We start from the raw sequence: 17,471 nt of genomic DNA, 5'->3' as shown, positions 1-17,471 counted from the left end.
GGCCGCCATATACCATAGACTCTGTACATGTCATTGCAACCTTATTAACAGAGCTAATCTTAAATTACCAGAATGCCTCACAAATTTCAATACTGCAATAGTTTTTAAATCTCTATCTTTCATATACAGGACAGCACTGAGATGTTATAAAAACACTTGTCTATTTTTGGATTTCGTAAATATGCTCAATTAATCTATAAGCGATCTATTTCTTTTCGCCACTACACAATGCTTGTGGGATTTTAGTTCCTTGACCAGGGATTGAACCAAGGCTGTAGCAGTGAAAGTGCAGAGTCCTAACCACTGGATTACCAGAAAAGTCCCTAATCTATAAATTTTAATGCAAGCATATCACATATAAAGTGAAAATTTATGTTGCATTATAGAGCTGCGGCTGCTGCTAAATCACATCAGTTGTGTCCGATTCTGTGTGACCCCGTAGATGGCAACCCACCAGGCTGCTCTGTCCCTGGGATTCTCCAGGCAAGAACACTGGAGTGGGTTGCCATTTCCTTCTCCAATGCATGAAAGTGAAAAGTGAAAGTGAAGTTGCTCAGTCAGGTGCGACTCTTCATGACCCCATGGACTGTAGCCTACCAGGCTCCTCCATCCATGGGATTTTCCAGGCAAAAGTACAGGAGTGGGTCACCATTCCCTTCTCCATACATTGCTGCTGCTTCTGCTAAGTCACTTCAGTTGTGTCCGACTCTGTGTGACCCCATAGATGGCAGCCCACCAGGCTCCTCTGTCCCTGGGATTCTCCAGGCAAGAATACTGGAGAGGGTAGCCATTCCCTTCTCCAGTGGATCTTCCTGATCCAGGGATCAAACCCCAGTCTCCTGCATTGCAGGCAGATTCTTTACCACCTGAGCCACCAAGGAAGCCCATCAAATGCATGAGATTACCCATGTTTTAAAACTGTAGAGAGGCTTGGCCTTGAGGAGCTCAAATTCACCCTTTCCTGGACAGAGACCAAAGATTATAGGGGATCAGCTAATCCCACTCACCTGTCTGAGACCTCAGCCCATCTTCCTTCTTTGGGAACATTTCCTCCTTGCTCCCCTAAGAGTCATGAAGAGCCCCAGGCACTGCTACCTCTTCAGCATCATTGTAATCCTCACCAGGGGCATCAGTCCTTTGATCTGGGGCTTCTGAGGGCAGAGCAGGGGTCAGATGAAACCACAGTAAGTGGGTTGGTCTGGGAAATACCTAAGATCCCTTCTGACCCAGAGTTTCTGAGCTGCTAAATAGAGGCACCAGTCACTCCTTGTTTCAAAAGATTTTTTTCTCTGAGACCATGTTTCATTTTGATGTGTCCATAAATCAAAACATGATTTTATATATCTTAATATTTCCTGATTGAAAATATATATCTCAAAGCAACCCTCCCACCATTGAACATTACTAAAATATTTTGACAAACTGTGCTTTACAGATGTTATTTTTAAAACCAGTGTGTGTCATTTGTGATTCTGAACACAGAGAGCCCAGCCCCAAATGTGAGACCTCACAGAACAGCCAGAGAAGGAGAAGGACAGACCCAATCTGGACACAAGGGATCCCTCTGGTCCATCAACGGAAGACTGTTCCCCTTACATCTCCTCTCTATGAGGAGGGAAACTCTCCTCCACAACATTCAGCTGAAGCAGGCCCACCTCTATTACCTGGAACGGATCTGGAGTCATGGCTGTCCTCACCATCTGACAGGAAGCCTAAAGTGGAGAAAAACAACACACAGAATGACCCTCCCCACACCCACAGGACCTGAGTTACAGCTGAGAAGGGACAGGCCTAGATCCTGCAGTGTAGATGGAGGCTGGGGGCTCAGAGGGCTGTGAGAGGCCATCCTGCCACTTTGAAGGAGCCACCTCTGTGAGCCTGGGGCATGAGTGGAGTCTTCTGATGCTGAGAAGACGTGTACAGCCAGTGGGTGGTGACAACCAGAAGTCCGAGGAGGGCAGGCAGAGACACCCACCTGGCCTGCCAAGAAGACCCTCCTGCCGTGTCACAAGGTCATCCAGCTCCTCATACATGGCTTCAACAAGAGCATCCTCATAGCTGGATAAGGCTGAGAGATGCCCAGCAGGTCAGAGATGCTGCCCCAGACACCCCAATCCAGCAGGCCCACCCTTCATCTCCCCTGTGCTCACACAGGGCTGCCTGAACCTCGGCATTGTCTCCCACTCCATGTACTGTTTTGGCACCTTCTCCCCTGTCTGACCTGAATCCACAGTTCAGCCCCAACTCTTTTTGGTCTCGTAAGAGAGGCCATGACTTATGAGAGCTCACATCCCAGTCCTAAGAACCTCTGTCTATTCAACCCTTAGAGCTCAGCATGGAGCACAATGAGTTCTGCAGACTCAGAACAGAGACTTGGCCCAGGTTCCCCTCCTCACACCTGCCCCATCTCCTGCCTCCAAACACTCTCCCTGGTCCCCAGTTCCCCCTGCAGTCCACCTCTGCGCTCTGCTCTCCATCTGAGCAGCTGAGTCACCAGGATGACGAGGACCAGGAAGAGTAGGGCCCCCAGGATGAGGCAGAGGACCCCAGGCAGGGAGAAGACGCCAGAGAGAGGATTTGAGGTTGTTCTGGTTCCTAAGGAGAACAGGCAAGAGGGCTGGAGAAGATCCTGGGCACAGAGAAACCCCCTGTGCCAGCATTTCCAGGGAGCTCTGGACAATGATGTCCCAGCCTCAGACCCAAGTGCACTGACAGTGACTGGGGTCCTCCAGGTCTCGTCCTGAGACAAGTCAACTCCACTCCAGCTGAGGCAGAGCCAGGGATTGTCAGGGAGATGCCCTGCTGAGACAGCTTCTGAGGACCCAGCTCATCCCTTCCCCTTGGGCTTCAGGAGACAGAGCGTCAAACAGTCCTGGGACCTGCACCTCACTGATGAGCAGCAACACTCAGGGGCAGTGCAAGAACCTTAGAATCTGCACCACGGGAACCAGACTCACTTGGAGTCTGGGTATGAGAACCTTCTGACCCTGGGAATCAAGGCAGGGGAGTCCCCTAAAGTAATACCCCAGCTCCTCCCCACCAGCCAGGGCTCCTCAGGCTCTTTCCTCTCCCGAGCTGTCAGAGAGCCCACAGAACAGGTCCCCAGTATTTGAGTATTCTCCCCTGCCCTTGGATGGATCACAGTACCTGCTGTATTTGGGGGCAATGTTGTCCTTGCACCTAAAGCGAAAAACAGGATTTTGGAGCAGGGTGATTGGCCAGAACACAAGGCAGCCCATTTTTCCCTCCTGAGCCTGAAATCACCCCTCAGTCTCCACAACATCAGTGTCCAGTCGTCCTGGCTCCCCCGTCCTAGATCAGAGCCCCAGCACCAGGACACTGTCTGGATACAAATTTCCCACCACACCCGGCTTAGCCTGCTACCCCACAATGCCCCAGCTCACCCAGGGTGGACCCCGAGCCCCTCACTCACCAGAGCACCTCACACCAGCATCCTCCTTGTGCTTGCAGTTGCTCTGCCCCCAGGGCTCCGCAGCACAGTCCCACAGGGAGGACTCCCCGCGCCCACACTGCACCTCATCCAGCCAGATGCTCCCATTTCCAGGGCCAAACCCTGCAGTCCGCATGGCTTCCAGGGCCGGGCCACAGCCCAGCTGCTGACACACCACCTCGGCCTCTGCCAGGCTCCAGGAGTGATCACACACGGTGCCCCAGGAGCTGCTGTGCCAGACCTCCACCCGCCCTGAGCACTCGCTGTCTCCTCCCCTGAGTCGGAGCTTTTCTCTGTCTGAAAAGGCAACAGCCCCTCCTGTGATTCCCCTGGTGGGAGGAAGGAGCCCCTGGGAGCCACGGGGGAGGGGGCAGGGCTGACGTACCTATGCAGGGGGCAGCAGTTGGACAGCTCTTGGGTCTTCTTCCTGCACACAACGGGGAAACAGTGGATCAGGGACAACTAGGGGTGGTCCTGTCCCCAAATAATACCATCTAAGGTCCTTGGCTCAGTCCAAACAACAGGTGTAAACAGAGGCTCATTATCTACTGGGATGAGACATTCACTGCATCTTAGCACCTGTTGAAAAATATTTCTCTATTTACTTGTTTACCAGTCTCCACATCCCACAACAAAAGCAAAAAAACAGACACAGAAACACACAAACACACACATGCACATTTTGTAGACTCAATTTCAACTCATCCCTTAGATTGGAAAATATAAAATCACTCTAACAACACCCTACAGGGTTGGGAGAGACACAGAAACAGACAATAAGTCACCTGCACATGAGATGTAGGCTTCCTTCTTTGGAGAGCATGAAGTGTAATTCCAAGGGTCAGAAGGACACTGCCAGAGAGAGGTGTCAGTTTTCCCACACCAGATTCCATCTACCCACCGGGGTCTAGAACCTTCCCTAAGAGCAACAGAAGAGCTGAGGGTTCCACTGTCCCCACAGCCATGCTGTCTGCAGATTATGGACATGGTGATGTCTTCCATGGGGCTGTGGCAGACGCTGCTCCAGATCCCGTTGTAGAAAACTTCCAGCCACCCAGCACACTGCTGGTCCTCATTCACCATCCTGAGAGCCAAGAACTCTGAAATAGGAGGAGGCAGGACACAATGAGCACTCCACTCAGTGCTCTGGGTTTTCCTCTCCTCAAGAAACTGTGACCATAAATTCCTGACTCTGCTGAGGAGGAGATACCCACTAGGTGACAAGACTGAAGACAAGATTTGTCTCCACTTCAACTGATTTTGTCCTTTAATGTCTGTCTTTCTACTTGTACTACAATGATGTAGTGGATACAAACAGAGAAGAAGACCAACCTGGACTTCTATAGGGAGAGGAGCTGAATCATGCTTCCTGACAAAACCTCTAAAAAAGTATATGAAAGGGGAGTGATGTGGATACTGGGGAGAGGGGCAGAATATTGAACCACGGTTGTCTAAGTCCTAATCCCTGGAAGCTGTCAATGTTACCTTTCATTTCAAAAGAGACTTTGCAGATATTTTTAAGACTAGAAACTTAGGACCTTGGGATGGTGATATTAACCTGCAACATTATGCATTAACCAAGTAAACCCAATGTAATCATATTTTTGGGCTTCCCTGGTGGTTCAGATGGTAAAGAATCTGCTACAGTGCAGGAGCCCCAGGTTCGATCCCTGGGTCAGAAAGATCCCCTGGGGAAGGGAATGGTAACCCACCCCAGTATTCTTGCCTGAAGAATTCCATGGACAAGAGAACCTGGCGGGCTACAGTCCGTGGGGTCACAAAGGGTCAGACATGACTGAGAAACTCAACATGCATATACACAATCACATCCTTAGACCTACCATCTGCAAAACTGGAATTCTCTTTTTGACTGTGTTTAGAGGGAGATGAGACATGGAAGAAAGGTCAGAGGAGAGAATGTTGTCTGAAGAAGAAGAAAGAGGGCTCTGAGACAAGGAATGAGGCCACACTGAAGCCAGGAAAGGCTGGGAAAGGAGTCCTCGCCAGACCCTCCAGGAGGAACTCAGCCCTATGGACACTGGGATATTGGCCCACAGATACCCTGGTCAGACTCCTAGCATACAGAACTGAACAGAGTAAGTCTGTGCTTTCATTACAACATCAACAGGATCTCCAGACTGTACTACCACAGGGAACAGAGGAAAGAGCCCTGCTTTCACGTGGAAACTGTGAGAAACGGCTCTGCCAGGAAACACTGCTGGGAAGAAAAGGCCAGAATCTCAGGTGCTGCAAGAGGAAGTGAAAGCACCTCGTCTTCTCACCTGCTGAAAAGTCAGGCTCAATGGGAGGAAGCCTCCTACTCTGGTCCTTTCAACATCTCTCCCTCAGGGCTCAGATCTCCGTCCTCCTGGGCTCTCCCCTCCCCCTGCCTGTGGACAGTGTGGAGTGCTGACCTGAGCAAATGATTCCCGTGTCTTCCTTGTGTCTGCAGTCGTGTCGCCCCCACCCCCGGGAAGGGCACTTCCACACGTAGGACTCCTTTCCTGTGCACTTCAGGTCGTCCAGCCAGATGGGCCCTGATCCCGCTCCGAAGTGAGCAGACCCGGTGGCATTGAGGGCTTGTCCACAGCCCAGCTGTCTGCACACCACGCGGGCATCGTCCAGGTCCCAGCCGTCATCACAAATGGTGCCCCAGGAGCCCTGATCAAGGATATCCACTCTTCCGGTGCAGAGACCGGCTTCACCCAACAGGCGGAGCTGTCTGCTGTCTGAGGAGAGAGAAATGGGACAATGGCGTGGTGACCTGGGGAATGAATAGGGTCTTCTATCCTGTAGGACCCTCACCTGAGCAGTAGGGGGCGCTCTCCTCTGAGGCCGCAGAGCCCGCTGGTTCAGACCGGAAGTAGTTGCACTGGGGCAGCCCCTGGGTCTGGTTTCCTGCAGAAACAGCAATGATCAGAGGGGTGGGAGGGTTGGAAGTTTTTAAACATATCCACAAAATGTTTACTGTCATATCCATTGAGAATTCAGATCTATGACTCCTTCTCTTGAAGCTCTGTTGACCTTTGTGAATTCCTACTAAGCAACTTCACTTTGACTTTTCACTTTCATGCATTGGAGGAGGAAATGGCAACCCACTCCAGTGTTCTTGCCTGGGGAATCCCAGGGACGGGGGAGCCTGTTGGGCTGCCGTCTGTGGGGTCACACAGAGTCAGACACGACTGAAGGAACTTAGCAGCAGCAGCAGCAGCAGTAAGCAATAGAAGGGAGTGAAAGTAACATTGCTTGACTCTCAGCAGTAGGTCTGAAAACTCAGGCAGCTTCCTGTGTAATCACTTAGGACTTTGCTTTAAGGCAAGTCTACCCTGTTGAGACTCTGTCCTGCAGAGACTGTCATGTGCGGGTCTCTGGTCACCCAGTTCAACCCAGCTGCCAGGCTTGTTCATGAACCATCCTGGATCCCCATCCCAGTTGTGTCCTCAGATGATGTCAGCCCCAGCTGATACTGGGCTACAAGCTGATAAGACTCCAAGACAATACAAATCAGAGCACATCCCTAATTCTTTATGCAGGAAATCATGAGAAAAGATTAAAAGGAGTTTTAAGCTGGTAAGTCTTGAGGGAAATTTTGTTATGCAGCAATATTAACTAAACACTTAAACTTACTATATCACTAAGAATTTATGAAGACAAATAAAGTGTGAATATTGTATTCAAAAGGACTTGTATATGCATATGCATAGCATCTTTATCCATAATGACTCAAATTTGGGATGCCACCTAAAACTGGTGACATTGCTTTTGGGACAAAGTAACAGGCAGAAGCTAGATTGGGTGGAGGAGATTATTAGCAGAAACCTGATGGGCTTGGGCAATGCTGTCGATGAGGACTGAAAGGAAGTGAGGAAATACCACTGGGGCTGAAGGAAAAATGCACGGTGATCTGTGTTATGCAGAATAAAATGGGCGCCCTAAGTGACTATATTTTAAAGTAATTTTGTTTCATGGGAACAGTAGCTAGAAAACACTCTCAGCCTCAGTAACTCAGTAGTGAAGCAGCAAAACCAATCACTAAATATTTAGAAGATGTGAATGGTGTGATTACACAATGGAGTATGTCCTGCCGCATCAGTAAACAAGAATGTCACAACCATCAGCAATTGGGGGCCTCCAAATGTGAATCTCTGAGCCTGGAGGGCACCACAAAGGAAGCCCCAAAGGAAGAACAATGCCTGTGATCCAGCAGCTATCAGCTGCCTCGACTCCCTACAGTGAGCAGTGAGCAGAGAACTAAGGATGTAATAAAATCAAGAAACTGGATCCTGGCCCCAGATAACTGAGATGCATATAAAAAGAATGAATTCAGTGAGCCTGGCTGCTTGCATCTTCCCATGTACAGAAGAGTGATAAGTTATCTGGTTTTCCTTAATGAACAATAATCTTTGATGTTCAGACTACCCGCCTCCTTTGTTGCAACTTCGATATAACCTGACTCCTTCCCACCTCCTTGGAGCAGTTTCTCAAGGCTGCTTGACATGCTGTCCCCCAGCCTCAAAGTCTTGAGAATTCCCACCAAACAGAACATAACTCTTAACTTCTAGGTTATGACTATTTTTTTTTAGGTTGTGACTCTTTTTTAAGTTAACACATTTAACAAACATACATCTCAAAATTACAGAATACACCTTATTCCAAGCACTTACAGGCCACTTACTAGGGCTTATCATATACAAGAAGTCAGATCAAAAAAAAAATTTTAAGGGCTAAAATCATTTTTTTTAATTTTTTTATTACTAAAGTAGAATTAAGCTAAAAACAGAAGACAGATAGTAAAACCTTCTTTCCTGAGGTATAATATTCACGCAACAAAATATATTGAGCATATTTTCATAAGTTTTGACAGTCACATGTGCCAGTGTACCACAATTAAAATTCAGCATATATAGGATTACCCCAAAAGTTCCTACATGCCTTTTGCAACCAATAAAAGCCCAACAAACTCAGACCCAGGCAAATACTGATCCATCTTCTATCACAGTGTTACCGAATCCAAGCTCACTCTGCTCACCGCACAACAGAACAATGAATCCAAGAGACGAGCAGTTGAGACAAGGAAGAGACTTTAATGGGGAAGACGGTTGGGGGGTGGATGTAAGGCTAGCACCTCAAAATAACCATCTTATCAGGGCCTAGTTGTCAGGTTCCTTTATGGATCAGAGATGAGTGAGAGGTGAGGAAATAAAGTAAAAAGACTATTCAACCTTTGCAAATGTCCCCTAGAATGGCTGTCCTCAGGCAGGGGGATGTATTAGTTTCATTTCCTTACAGTCCTTCAGTTCAGTTCAGTTTAGTCAATCAGTCCTGTCCAACTCTTTGTGACCCCATGGACGGCAGCACGCTGGGCCTCCCTGTTCATCACCAACTCCTGGAGTTTACTCAAACTCATGTCCATTGAGTCGGTGATGCCATCCAACCATCTCATCTTCTGTCGTCCCCTTCTCCTCCCACCTTCAATCTTTCTCAGCATCAGGGTCTTTTCCAATGAGTCAGTTCTTTGCATCAGGTGGTCAAAGTATTGGAGTTTTAGCTTTAGCATCAGTCCTTTCAATGAATGCTCAGGACTGATTTCCTTTAGGATGAACTGGTTGGATCTTCTTGCAGTCCAAGGGACTCTCAAGAGTCTTCTCCAACACTACAGTTCAAAAGCATCAATTCTTCAGCGCTCAGCTTTCTTTATAGTCCAACTCTCACAACCATACATGACTACTGGAAAAACCATAGCTTTGACTAGACAGACCTTTGTTGGCAAAGTAATGTCTCTGTTTTTTTATATACTGTCTAGATTGTTCATAACTTTTCTTCCAAGGAGCAAGCAGCTTCTAACTTCATGGCTGCAATCACCATCTGCAGTGATTTTAGAGCCCCCAAAAATAAAGTCTGTCACTGTTTCCATTGTTTCCCCATCTATTTGCTATGAAGTGATGGGACCACATGCCATGATCTTAGTTTTCTGATTGTTGAGTTTTAAGCCAACTTTTTCCCTCTCCTCTTTCACTTTCATCAAGAGGCTCTTTAATTCTTCACTTTCTGCCATAAGGGTGGTTTCATCTCCATATCTGAGGTTATTGATATTTCTCCCAGCCATCTTGATTCCAGTTTGTGCTTCATCCAGCCCAGCGTTTCTTCACAGGTGGGCAACTCAGGTTATCTCCCTGAGGCAGGCCATCATATAGGTTTACAATAACAAAAAAGAGTTAAAGTCACAGAAGAAGATTCAATGTAAATTTAAAACTAACCCTTCCAGGTTACAACAATAGATTAGTTGTGTTTTCTAGGATTTAATAAAATCATACAATAGGTAATCCCTTTCACATGGCTTCTTTCAGTTAGCACGCACTGAGATTTTCTGTGTAGTTGGATTTATGAGTAGTTTATTCTTTGTATTGTTTAAACCCTTACATAGTTGAATATGCCATAATTTGTTTTCCATTCTTTCTCTAAAGAAAATTAGAGTGGTATATCATTCTTTTAAATAAAAATATTCTGACTTTTCTAGCTTAAATTTTTTTATGGACATATCTTTTCATTCCTCTTGGGTAATAGAAATTTTGAGTAACATAAAGTTGTCTAAGAGCCGTTTTCTTATACATTATCATCATCAGTATATGAAGGTTCTAGTGGATTAGTATCCTTCTCCAAACTTGGAATTGTCAGTCTCCTTAACTCAAGCCATTCTAGTTTGTGAATTTATATCTCATGCTTTAATTTGAATTTCCTTAATAACTAGTGATATTGAGTATCTTTTCATTTATTTATTGGCCATTTGTGTATCATCTTTGGAGAATTGTCTTTCTTAATCTTTTGCCCACATTTAAACTGGGTATTTCTTATTTTTCTGTTATAAATTTTTCACTTACTCGGGATACAAGTCCTTTGTTAGATATATTCATTGCAATTAATTTCTTCCTATCAGTGGAATGCCTTTTCATTTTCTTAATGTTTTCTTTCAAAAAGAAAAATATTTTAATTTTGATGACAATCACTTCTCATTTTTTAACAATTAATGCCTTCTCCAGGATCATGATAGTTGTTCTTATATTTTCTACTACAAGTTTTATAGTTGAATTTTTATGGGAATAACCATTTATTGGAGCTACTTTGATGGATTGGGGGCTTTCTGCAGAGTGAAGATGGAGGGAATGGGACTTAACAATGTGAAATAAGGATTGCAGTTTATTTTCTCCCATGCAGATATTCAGTTAGCAGATTATTTTTTGAAGATATTATATTTTCCCCTTTGAAATATCTCTGTGTCTTTGTAGAATTTCAACTTATATATGGTTTTGGATCTCTATTGCTGAACTTTTATGTTCTGTTGATCTATTTATCTATCCTTATTAAATGACCACATTGCTCTGGATACATTGCACGAAACTTGAAGTTAGTTTGCTTCTATTTTCGCCCTTCTTTTTCAAAATTGTTTTGTCCATTCTAGTTCCTTCACATTTAAATATATAATTTAGAATTGAGTTATAAAGTTCTACAAAAATATTGCTTGGATTTTGATTAGAATTAGATTGATCGTATAGATCAGCTGAAGAGAATTGACAACCCTCTTATGTTTTCAAATCCATGAACCTGGTATACATCTTTCTTTTTTTAGATGCTCTGTGACTTTCAATGTAAAGTCCTTTAGATATTTTGTTAAGTTTCTTCCTACAGATTTAACAGTCTTCATACTATGATAAAGGGAGTCGGATGACTGAGATGGTAAAGAGTCTGCCTGCAATGCGGGAGACCTGGTTCAATCCCTGGGTTAGGAAGACACCCTGGAGAAGGAAATGGCAACCCACTCCAGTACTCTTGCCTGGAAAATCCCATGGACAGAGGATCCTGGAAGGCTACAGTAGATGGGGTCACAAAGAATCAGACATGACTGAGTGACTTCACTTTTTTATACTATGATAAGTGGAATTTTTCCAAATTTTCCCTATATTTTGCTACTATTAAAAAAAATACCACTTATGTTTGCTTTATGCTTCATTGATCATTCATGAAGACAGTCTGTGTATGTGGATAAACTGTATATAAGTCATCAATCTGTGGCCCTAAGAAATGTGAACAAGCTAGTCCTGCATGTGACCAGTGGAGCTTCAAATTTTAAACAGCACATTATATTCATTTAGTTATTCCACTTTATTCAATAATTTTTCTGCTACTTATATGATTCTTCATCTTTGATTTTTTTACAGTTTAATTATAGTGTTTCTGAGAGAAGGTCTTTTGCATTCGGATTGTAGGATGACCTATTAGCTTTATCAACTTGAATTTTCAAGCCTCTCCCCAAGTTAGAAAAGTTCACAGCTATTATTCATTTAAATACACTTTCTCCCACCCTCTCTCTCTCTTCTTCTAGACCCCCAATTACTTTAATAATATTTCTATGTCAGATGGAGACCCATGAATCACATAGGATATCTTTGTTCTTTTTCACTCATTCCATTGGTTCTCCATTGACTGATTATTTCAAAGGTTATATCCTGTAGCCAATGATTATATCTTGAATTTAATCTGCTCTGTTGTAGATGCTCTCTATTACATTTTTTTCCATTTCATTTATTAAATTCTTCAGCACCAGAATTTTTATTTCATTCTTTTTATAACTTCTCTTTATTAAATTTCTCATTTTGTTCATCTATTATTTCCTTGACTTAATTAAATTGTCTTTCTGTCTTTTCTTGTAGTTCATTCAGTTTCCTCAAAACAGCTGTGTTGGATTCTTTACGAGCTAGATCACAAAGTTCCATGTCATTGACGTGTATCTTTGTCAGTTTTGCAAAGTTACAGTTACTCTTTGGTGATGAAATCTTTCCTTGATTCTTCAAGTTCCTTGTAATTTTGCCCTGCTGCTTTTGTTTTAGATGTAGAAGCTGCTGCTGCTGCTGCTAAGTCGCTTCAGTCATGTCCGACTCTGTGCGACCCCATAGACGGCAGCCCACCAGGTTCCCCCATCCCTGGGATTCTCCAGGCAAGAAGACACCACATCAAATCTTTACTAATTACCTTAAGGGAGAGTATACTCTTCTCTGACCTTATATAGACTCACTTGCTCTACATTTCTGTTCCTTCTTGTAACAGAAACAAGCTTGTATGCCTCTCTGGTGCTTACAACTCACCAGGAAACCTCTGTTCTGTTTTGCAGAATGTTGTGCTACATTTCAAGTCTGTGATTACCTCCTTTCCCACAGACCCTAGTCTATTTTTTTGAGATCACTCCATTTACTGGAGTTTGCTCTCATTTCCACACTTGAGAACATACAAAAGCAGCTGTCAGAACAGTGACAGTAAGTATGAGTTTAGTACTCAGGGAATTGTAGTATCCACAGGCCTAGGGAGGGAGACTTTTGTTGACATTCTCCTAGAGGCTTATGGATGGGCTTCCTGCTTAAGCCCTGAGCATAGTCAGTACGAGTTGCATCCCTTTTACTCCGTTTGACATTTTTAATGACCTTTCATGTTTCCTCTCTTCCCACAGTCAAGGAGCTTCAACCCCGGAACTCTGGGTGTTGCTGGAGAGAAATTGGTTTCCCCGGCAGTACTGAGTGGCCACTAGCTCACTTTCTCCTTTCCCCCTTGGAGAGGCCCCGTTGTATAGTTCAAACTTATGCTGTGTCACCTTGGAGTGAGGGGCAGCACAAAATTCGTTAATCTCTCCAATCATTCAAACTTTTATTTTGGCTTCAGCAGAGTACTGAAATCTCCCCTCAAGAATCCTGGGCTTCTAACAAATTTTCTAGGTGTCTAACCAAGTCAGCACTCACCAGGTTTTTCCAGATTTTGCATGACCATGGCCCAGGGGGTTGGGACAGGTTCACTAGCTTCTGCTGAGTCCAATCTGTACCAACATGTATCTGCCTATTACTGGATCCCCAGGTGGGTGATCATCCTCATATTGGATCCCACAACTTTCACAGAAGCTCTTTTAATCATGGGTGTATTTTTTGTAATTACTTGTTACAGAGAGAAGCAAATAGGAGGGATATCTTATACCACTATGATACTGACATCATTTCCTCTTTACCAAGACTTAAACATTTAGCTAAAGTGAAAATTATTTGAATAGTACCAGTTTAAATGACACAAGAACCAACAGAAAATCTGAAAAATTCTGATGTATTAAAAAATACAGAATTTGTATTTAAATTTTCCTACTATGAAACCAAAAGAAAACAACTTCAGGTTCAGATGTATTTCAGAAAAAAGACAGTTAATAATAACTTGTGAAATCAGAATTTCCTGAATTTGAATAATGTCTTTGTACTTAAGAAATACATGCTGAGATATCTGGTAAAGGAATCTGATGGGTATGGTAATTCTCACATGGTTCAGCAGGAAAAAAAAAAAAAAAAACCTGACTGAGGTATATACTTATTTCTTATACATCGCTATCCATGATTATACTTAAATAGCCATGTTTACTTAACAAATGTATTTCCCTTAATGCTTCTTGCCCCTGATCTGAAAAATGAATGAATAACAATGGAACCTGTATTTCATTGTGAAACTTCTAACTTCTGAAGCCAGTTTTCCCTCACTCTCTGCTCTTGAGAACATTTCACTCCATGAGCATCCTGGGTACCAGTAGCCCTTCTCTCTCTTACCTGAGCAGATCACAGAGGCCATGTTTCCATGGGAACAGTCAGGACCACCCAGGGCAGTGACAGGGTACTCCCACAGGAAGGACTCATTCCCCAAGCAGTGAAATTGGGCTTTCCAGAGCTGATCATTTCCTTCTGCTCCTTTTGGGGTGGAGATGGCAACTCCACAGCTGAGCTGATGGCAGACAACATTGGCATTGGCCAGAGTCCAGTGGGAGGCACAGAGCACTCTCCATTGTCCATAAATATTCATCTCCACCTGCCCCTCACACTAAGAGGAGCCATTTGTCATGAGCCGGACTTCCGTGTATGATGGTTGGAAAAGACAAAACTTCAACTAAATCTCATGTTTTCTCACCTTAACAGAGTGTGCAGGGTAGTTAAAGTCCTGATGTGCATCTCACCTGAACAGCTGCACTGTGGTGACGGTGTTTAATAGAAAGAAACTGTAAAGTAAAAAAATACAAAATACAAAACTGTAAAGTAAAAAAATACAAAATACAAAGAGGAAAATAAAAATCATTTGTCCTCCTACTCCCAGACATAAATACTGATAATATTTTGAAGTATTTTCCTTCAATCTGACTTCTTTTCTTCTTTGTATCTTCTTAACTTAATTTTAATTATTCTGTTTTGGTTCTCTCTAAGTTTATTTTCAATCAAATAGAACAAGTCCCAGTATTCAAAAACCAAGAGACACTGTCTTGTTATTTCTCCAAATTACCAAATGACAACACAGAGCCTTCAATCTCCTTGTTCTGCCTTTTCTCTAAATCAGCCTGTCTCTTCTCTGATCTCCCTGAAATCACAAACCTCTGAATTATTCTGATATAATTTAAAGAAAAATGTGATTAAAGAGTAATAATTTCAACATTATGGTAAACTCTGGAAAAAAAGCATAGCTAATACACCAATAAAGTACATAAAATAAAATATTAAAAACATCTAATTAAAGATTAAAATAGGAACAAAGAAAACATAAAACAAACAGCAAGTTAGTAAACTTAAACCCAACTATATAAATGATTGTTTTAAATTTAAATAATTTAAACATTCCAAATAAAAGCAAGATAATCAGACTAGACAAAAGACAAAATCATACACTGTATACAAAAACAAACATAATATAAACATGGAAACATGTTATAGAGGTCAAAAAAGATAAACCATGCAAACACTGATCAGAGAAAACTATACTATCTATGTTAATATTGTACAAAGTAAGACTATAGAACAAAGAATATATTCAGAGAGAAAAAAGGAACATTTCACGATGATAAAATACAAAAGAAATTATGTAGCTTCAAAATCAGTGTGATGCAACTGATATGGTGTTTAAAAGAAAATGTATAGCTTTGATGCTTCCTTGATACCAGCCCATTCTGAAGGACATCAGCCCTGGGATTTCTTTGGAAGGAATGATGCTAAAGCTGAAACTCCAGTACTTTGGCCACCTGATGCGAAGAGTTGACTCATTGGAAAAGACTCTGATGCTGGGAGGGATTGAGGGCAGGAGGAGAAGGGGACGACAGAGGATGAGATGGCTGGATGGCATCACTGACTCGATGAGTCTGAGTGAACTCCGGGAGTTGGTGATGGACAGGGAGGCCTGGCATGCTGTGATTCATGGGGTCACAAAGAGTCGGACACGACTGAGCAACTGAACTGAACTGAACTGATACCTACACTATAATAGAAAATAAAACTGAGAGCAAATGATCTAAGATTCCATCTCAAGAATCTATAAAAATACAGGAAATCAAAACAAAAGAGAAGAATAAAAACTAACAAAACTCAATGAAATAGGACGCATACACAAAAAATAAAATCAATAAAGTCAATTGGTAATTCTTTTTGAAATGATAATAAAACTGATAATCCTCTAGCAAAAAAAAAAATCAATCAAGAAAAAAAGGAGAGAATACACAAATTTAATACCATCATAAATGAAAGGGGGATTAACATTATAGACCTTTGAATTTGAAGTGTTAGTCACTCAGTCGTGTCCTACTCTTTGTGACCCCATGGACTGTAGCCTGCCAGACTTCTCTGTCCATAAGATTCCCCAAGCAAGAATACTGGAGTGGATTGCCATTCCCTTCTCCAGGGAATCTTCCCAAACCAGGGATCGAAGCCAGGTCTCCGGCACTGCAGGCAGATTCTTTATTGACTGAGCCAGCAGGGAAACCCTTACAGATCTTACCAATATTTAAAAGATATGAGATACAAACAAAATTTTATCCCAATTTGAAAACTGGTCTGAGTCCTTAAAAACTACTTGAAAATACAACTACCAAAATTTGATAGCACAAAAATTAGAAAATCTGAGCAGTCCTGTATTTGTTAAAGAAATAGAATCCTTACTACAAAAACTTCCCACAAGGAAAATTGCCGCCTTAAAATGCCAGCTCTTCCACAGAGCTCAGAAACAACTCCCACATCAAAATAAAGGCATAGAGGGCAGGAAGGAATGAGAGCAGGAGGGAAGTGTAACGCAGAGGCTGTGGTGAATGTGGGAGTTGACCTGGATATTGATTCCCAACCTCCCTTCCTGCAATCCTTGCATCTTCATCTCCTCACCATTTTGCAATTCAGCACCACAGTCCTCAGTCTGTGAAGCCTCTCCCAAATCTTTCTCCTGAACCTCTTGAAGTCCTCTCTGTATTTCATTCAACCTCCTCTACATTCTTCTCAGGTCCTTGTTTCTACTCTGGATTTCTCCTAAACATAGTACTTCACTTCCAACAATCCAGTAAAGGAGATGAAACTCTCTTTCACATCCACTTTCCTAAAATTGAGAAGAAAAAGAAACTCCAAGACTTCAATTTCAGTTAGAGAATTGAACAGACATGCTATTCTCTTCTTACCGCTTCTGCATCACCACTTTGGCCTACCTCAAATCAAACATCACTAAAACATGTTCCTGAAAATATAAAAGGGATAGACCAGAGAGATAAAACTGACGAAGAGATTAGCAGGAAAAAAAAAAAAAAAGAACAGTTCATAAATATGTGAAAGCCTAAAGTAAAGCAGTGTTAGGAAGTAAAAACTGTTATCAAGGTTTAAATGCCAGAGCATCCTTTTAATTTTCAAGTGTAACCAGAAATTAATATCTAGATATTACATGCCTGCATGCTAAGTCACTTCAGTCATGTCCAATTCTTTGAGACCCCATAGACTGTAGCCCCCCAGGCTCCTCTGTCCATGGGATTCTCCATGCAAGAATACTGGAGTGGGTTGTCATTTCCTGCTCCAGGGGATCTTCCTGTCCCAGGGATCTAACTCACATCTCTTACGTCTCCTGCATTGGCAGGCAGATTCTTTACCACTAGCGCCACCTGGGAAGCCCATCAAGACATCATTTTTCTTAAAATAATAGTATTAGAGGCTTCAATATCTCA

The 17,471-nt window shown here is 43.0% G+C and overlaps 1 protein-coding gene across 1 annotated transcript in view; it reads right to left on the bottom strand.

The window, feature by feature from the left end:
• LOC102396403 (antigen WC1.1-like) overlaps positions 1–17,471 on the bottom strand; it is a 28,232-nt gene that overhangs the window by 1,204 nt on the left and 9,557 nt on the right. The window contains 12 exon segments of the mRNA XM_045165510.1: positions 1,008–1,148; positions 1,665–1,712; positions 1,976–2,068; positions 2,458–2,595; positions 3,148–3,180; positions 3,434–3,748; positions 3,837–3,878; positions 4,237–4,551; positions 5,866–6,180; positions 6,257–6,349; positions 14,074–14,385; positions 14,465–14,516. Coding sequence (XP_045021445.1) covers positions 1,008–1,148; positions 1,665–1,712; positions 1,976–2,068; positions 2,458–2,595; positions 3,148–3,180; positions 3,434–3,748; positions 3,837–3,878; positions 4,237–4,551; positions 5,866–6,180; positions 6,257–6,349; positions 14,074–14,385; positions 14,465–14,516 — 1,897 coding nt within the window.

The sequence above is a fragment of the Bubalus bubalis genome, chromosome 4 (genome assembly GCF_019923935.1).
Source record: "Bubalus bubalis isolate 160015118507 breed Murrah chromosome 4, NDDB_SH_1, whole genome shotgun sequence".
In the NCBI taxonomy this organism is placed as follows: Eukaryota; Metazoa; Chordata; class Mammalia; order Artiodactyla; family Bovidae; genus Bubalus; species Bubalus bubalis.
The sequence above is the reverse complement of the archived record's forward strand: the minus strand, read 5'-3'. Positions and strand labels throughout refer to the sequence as shown.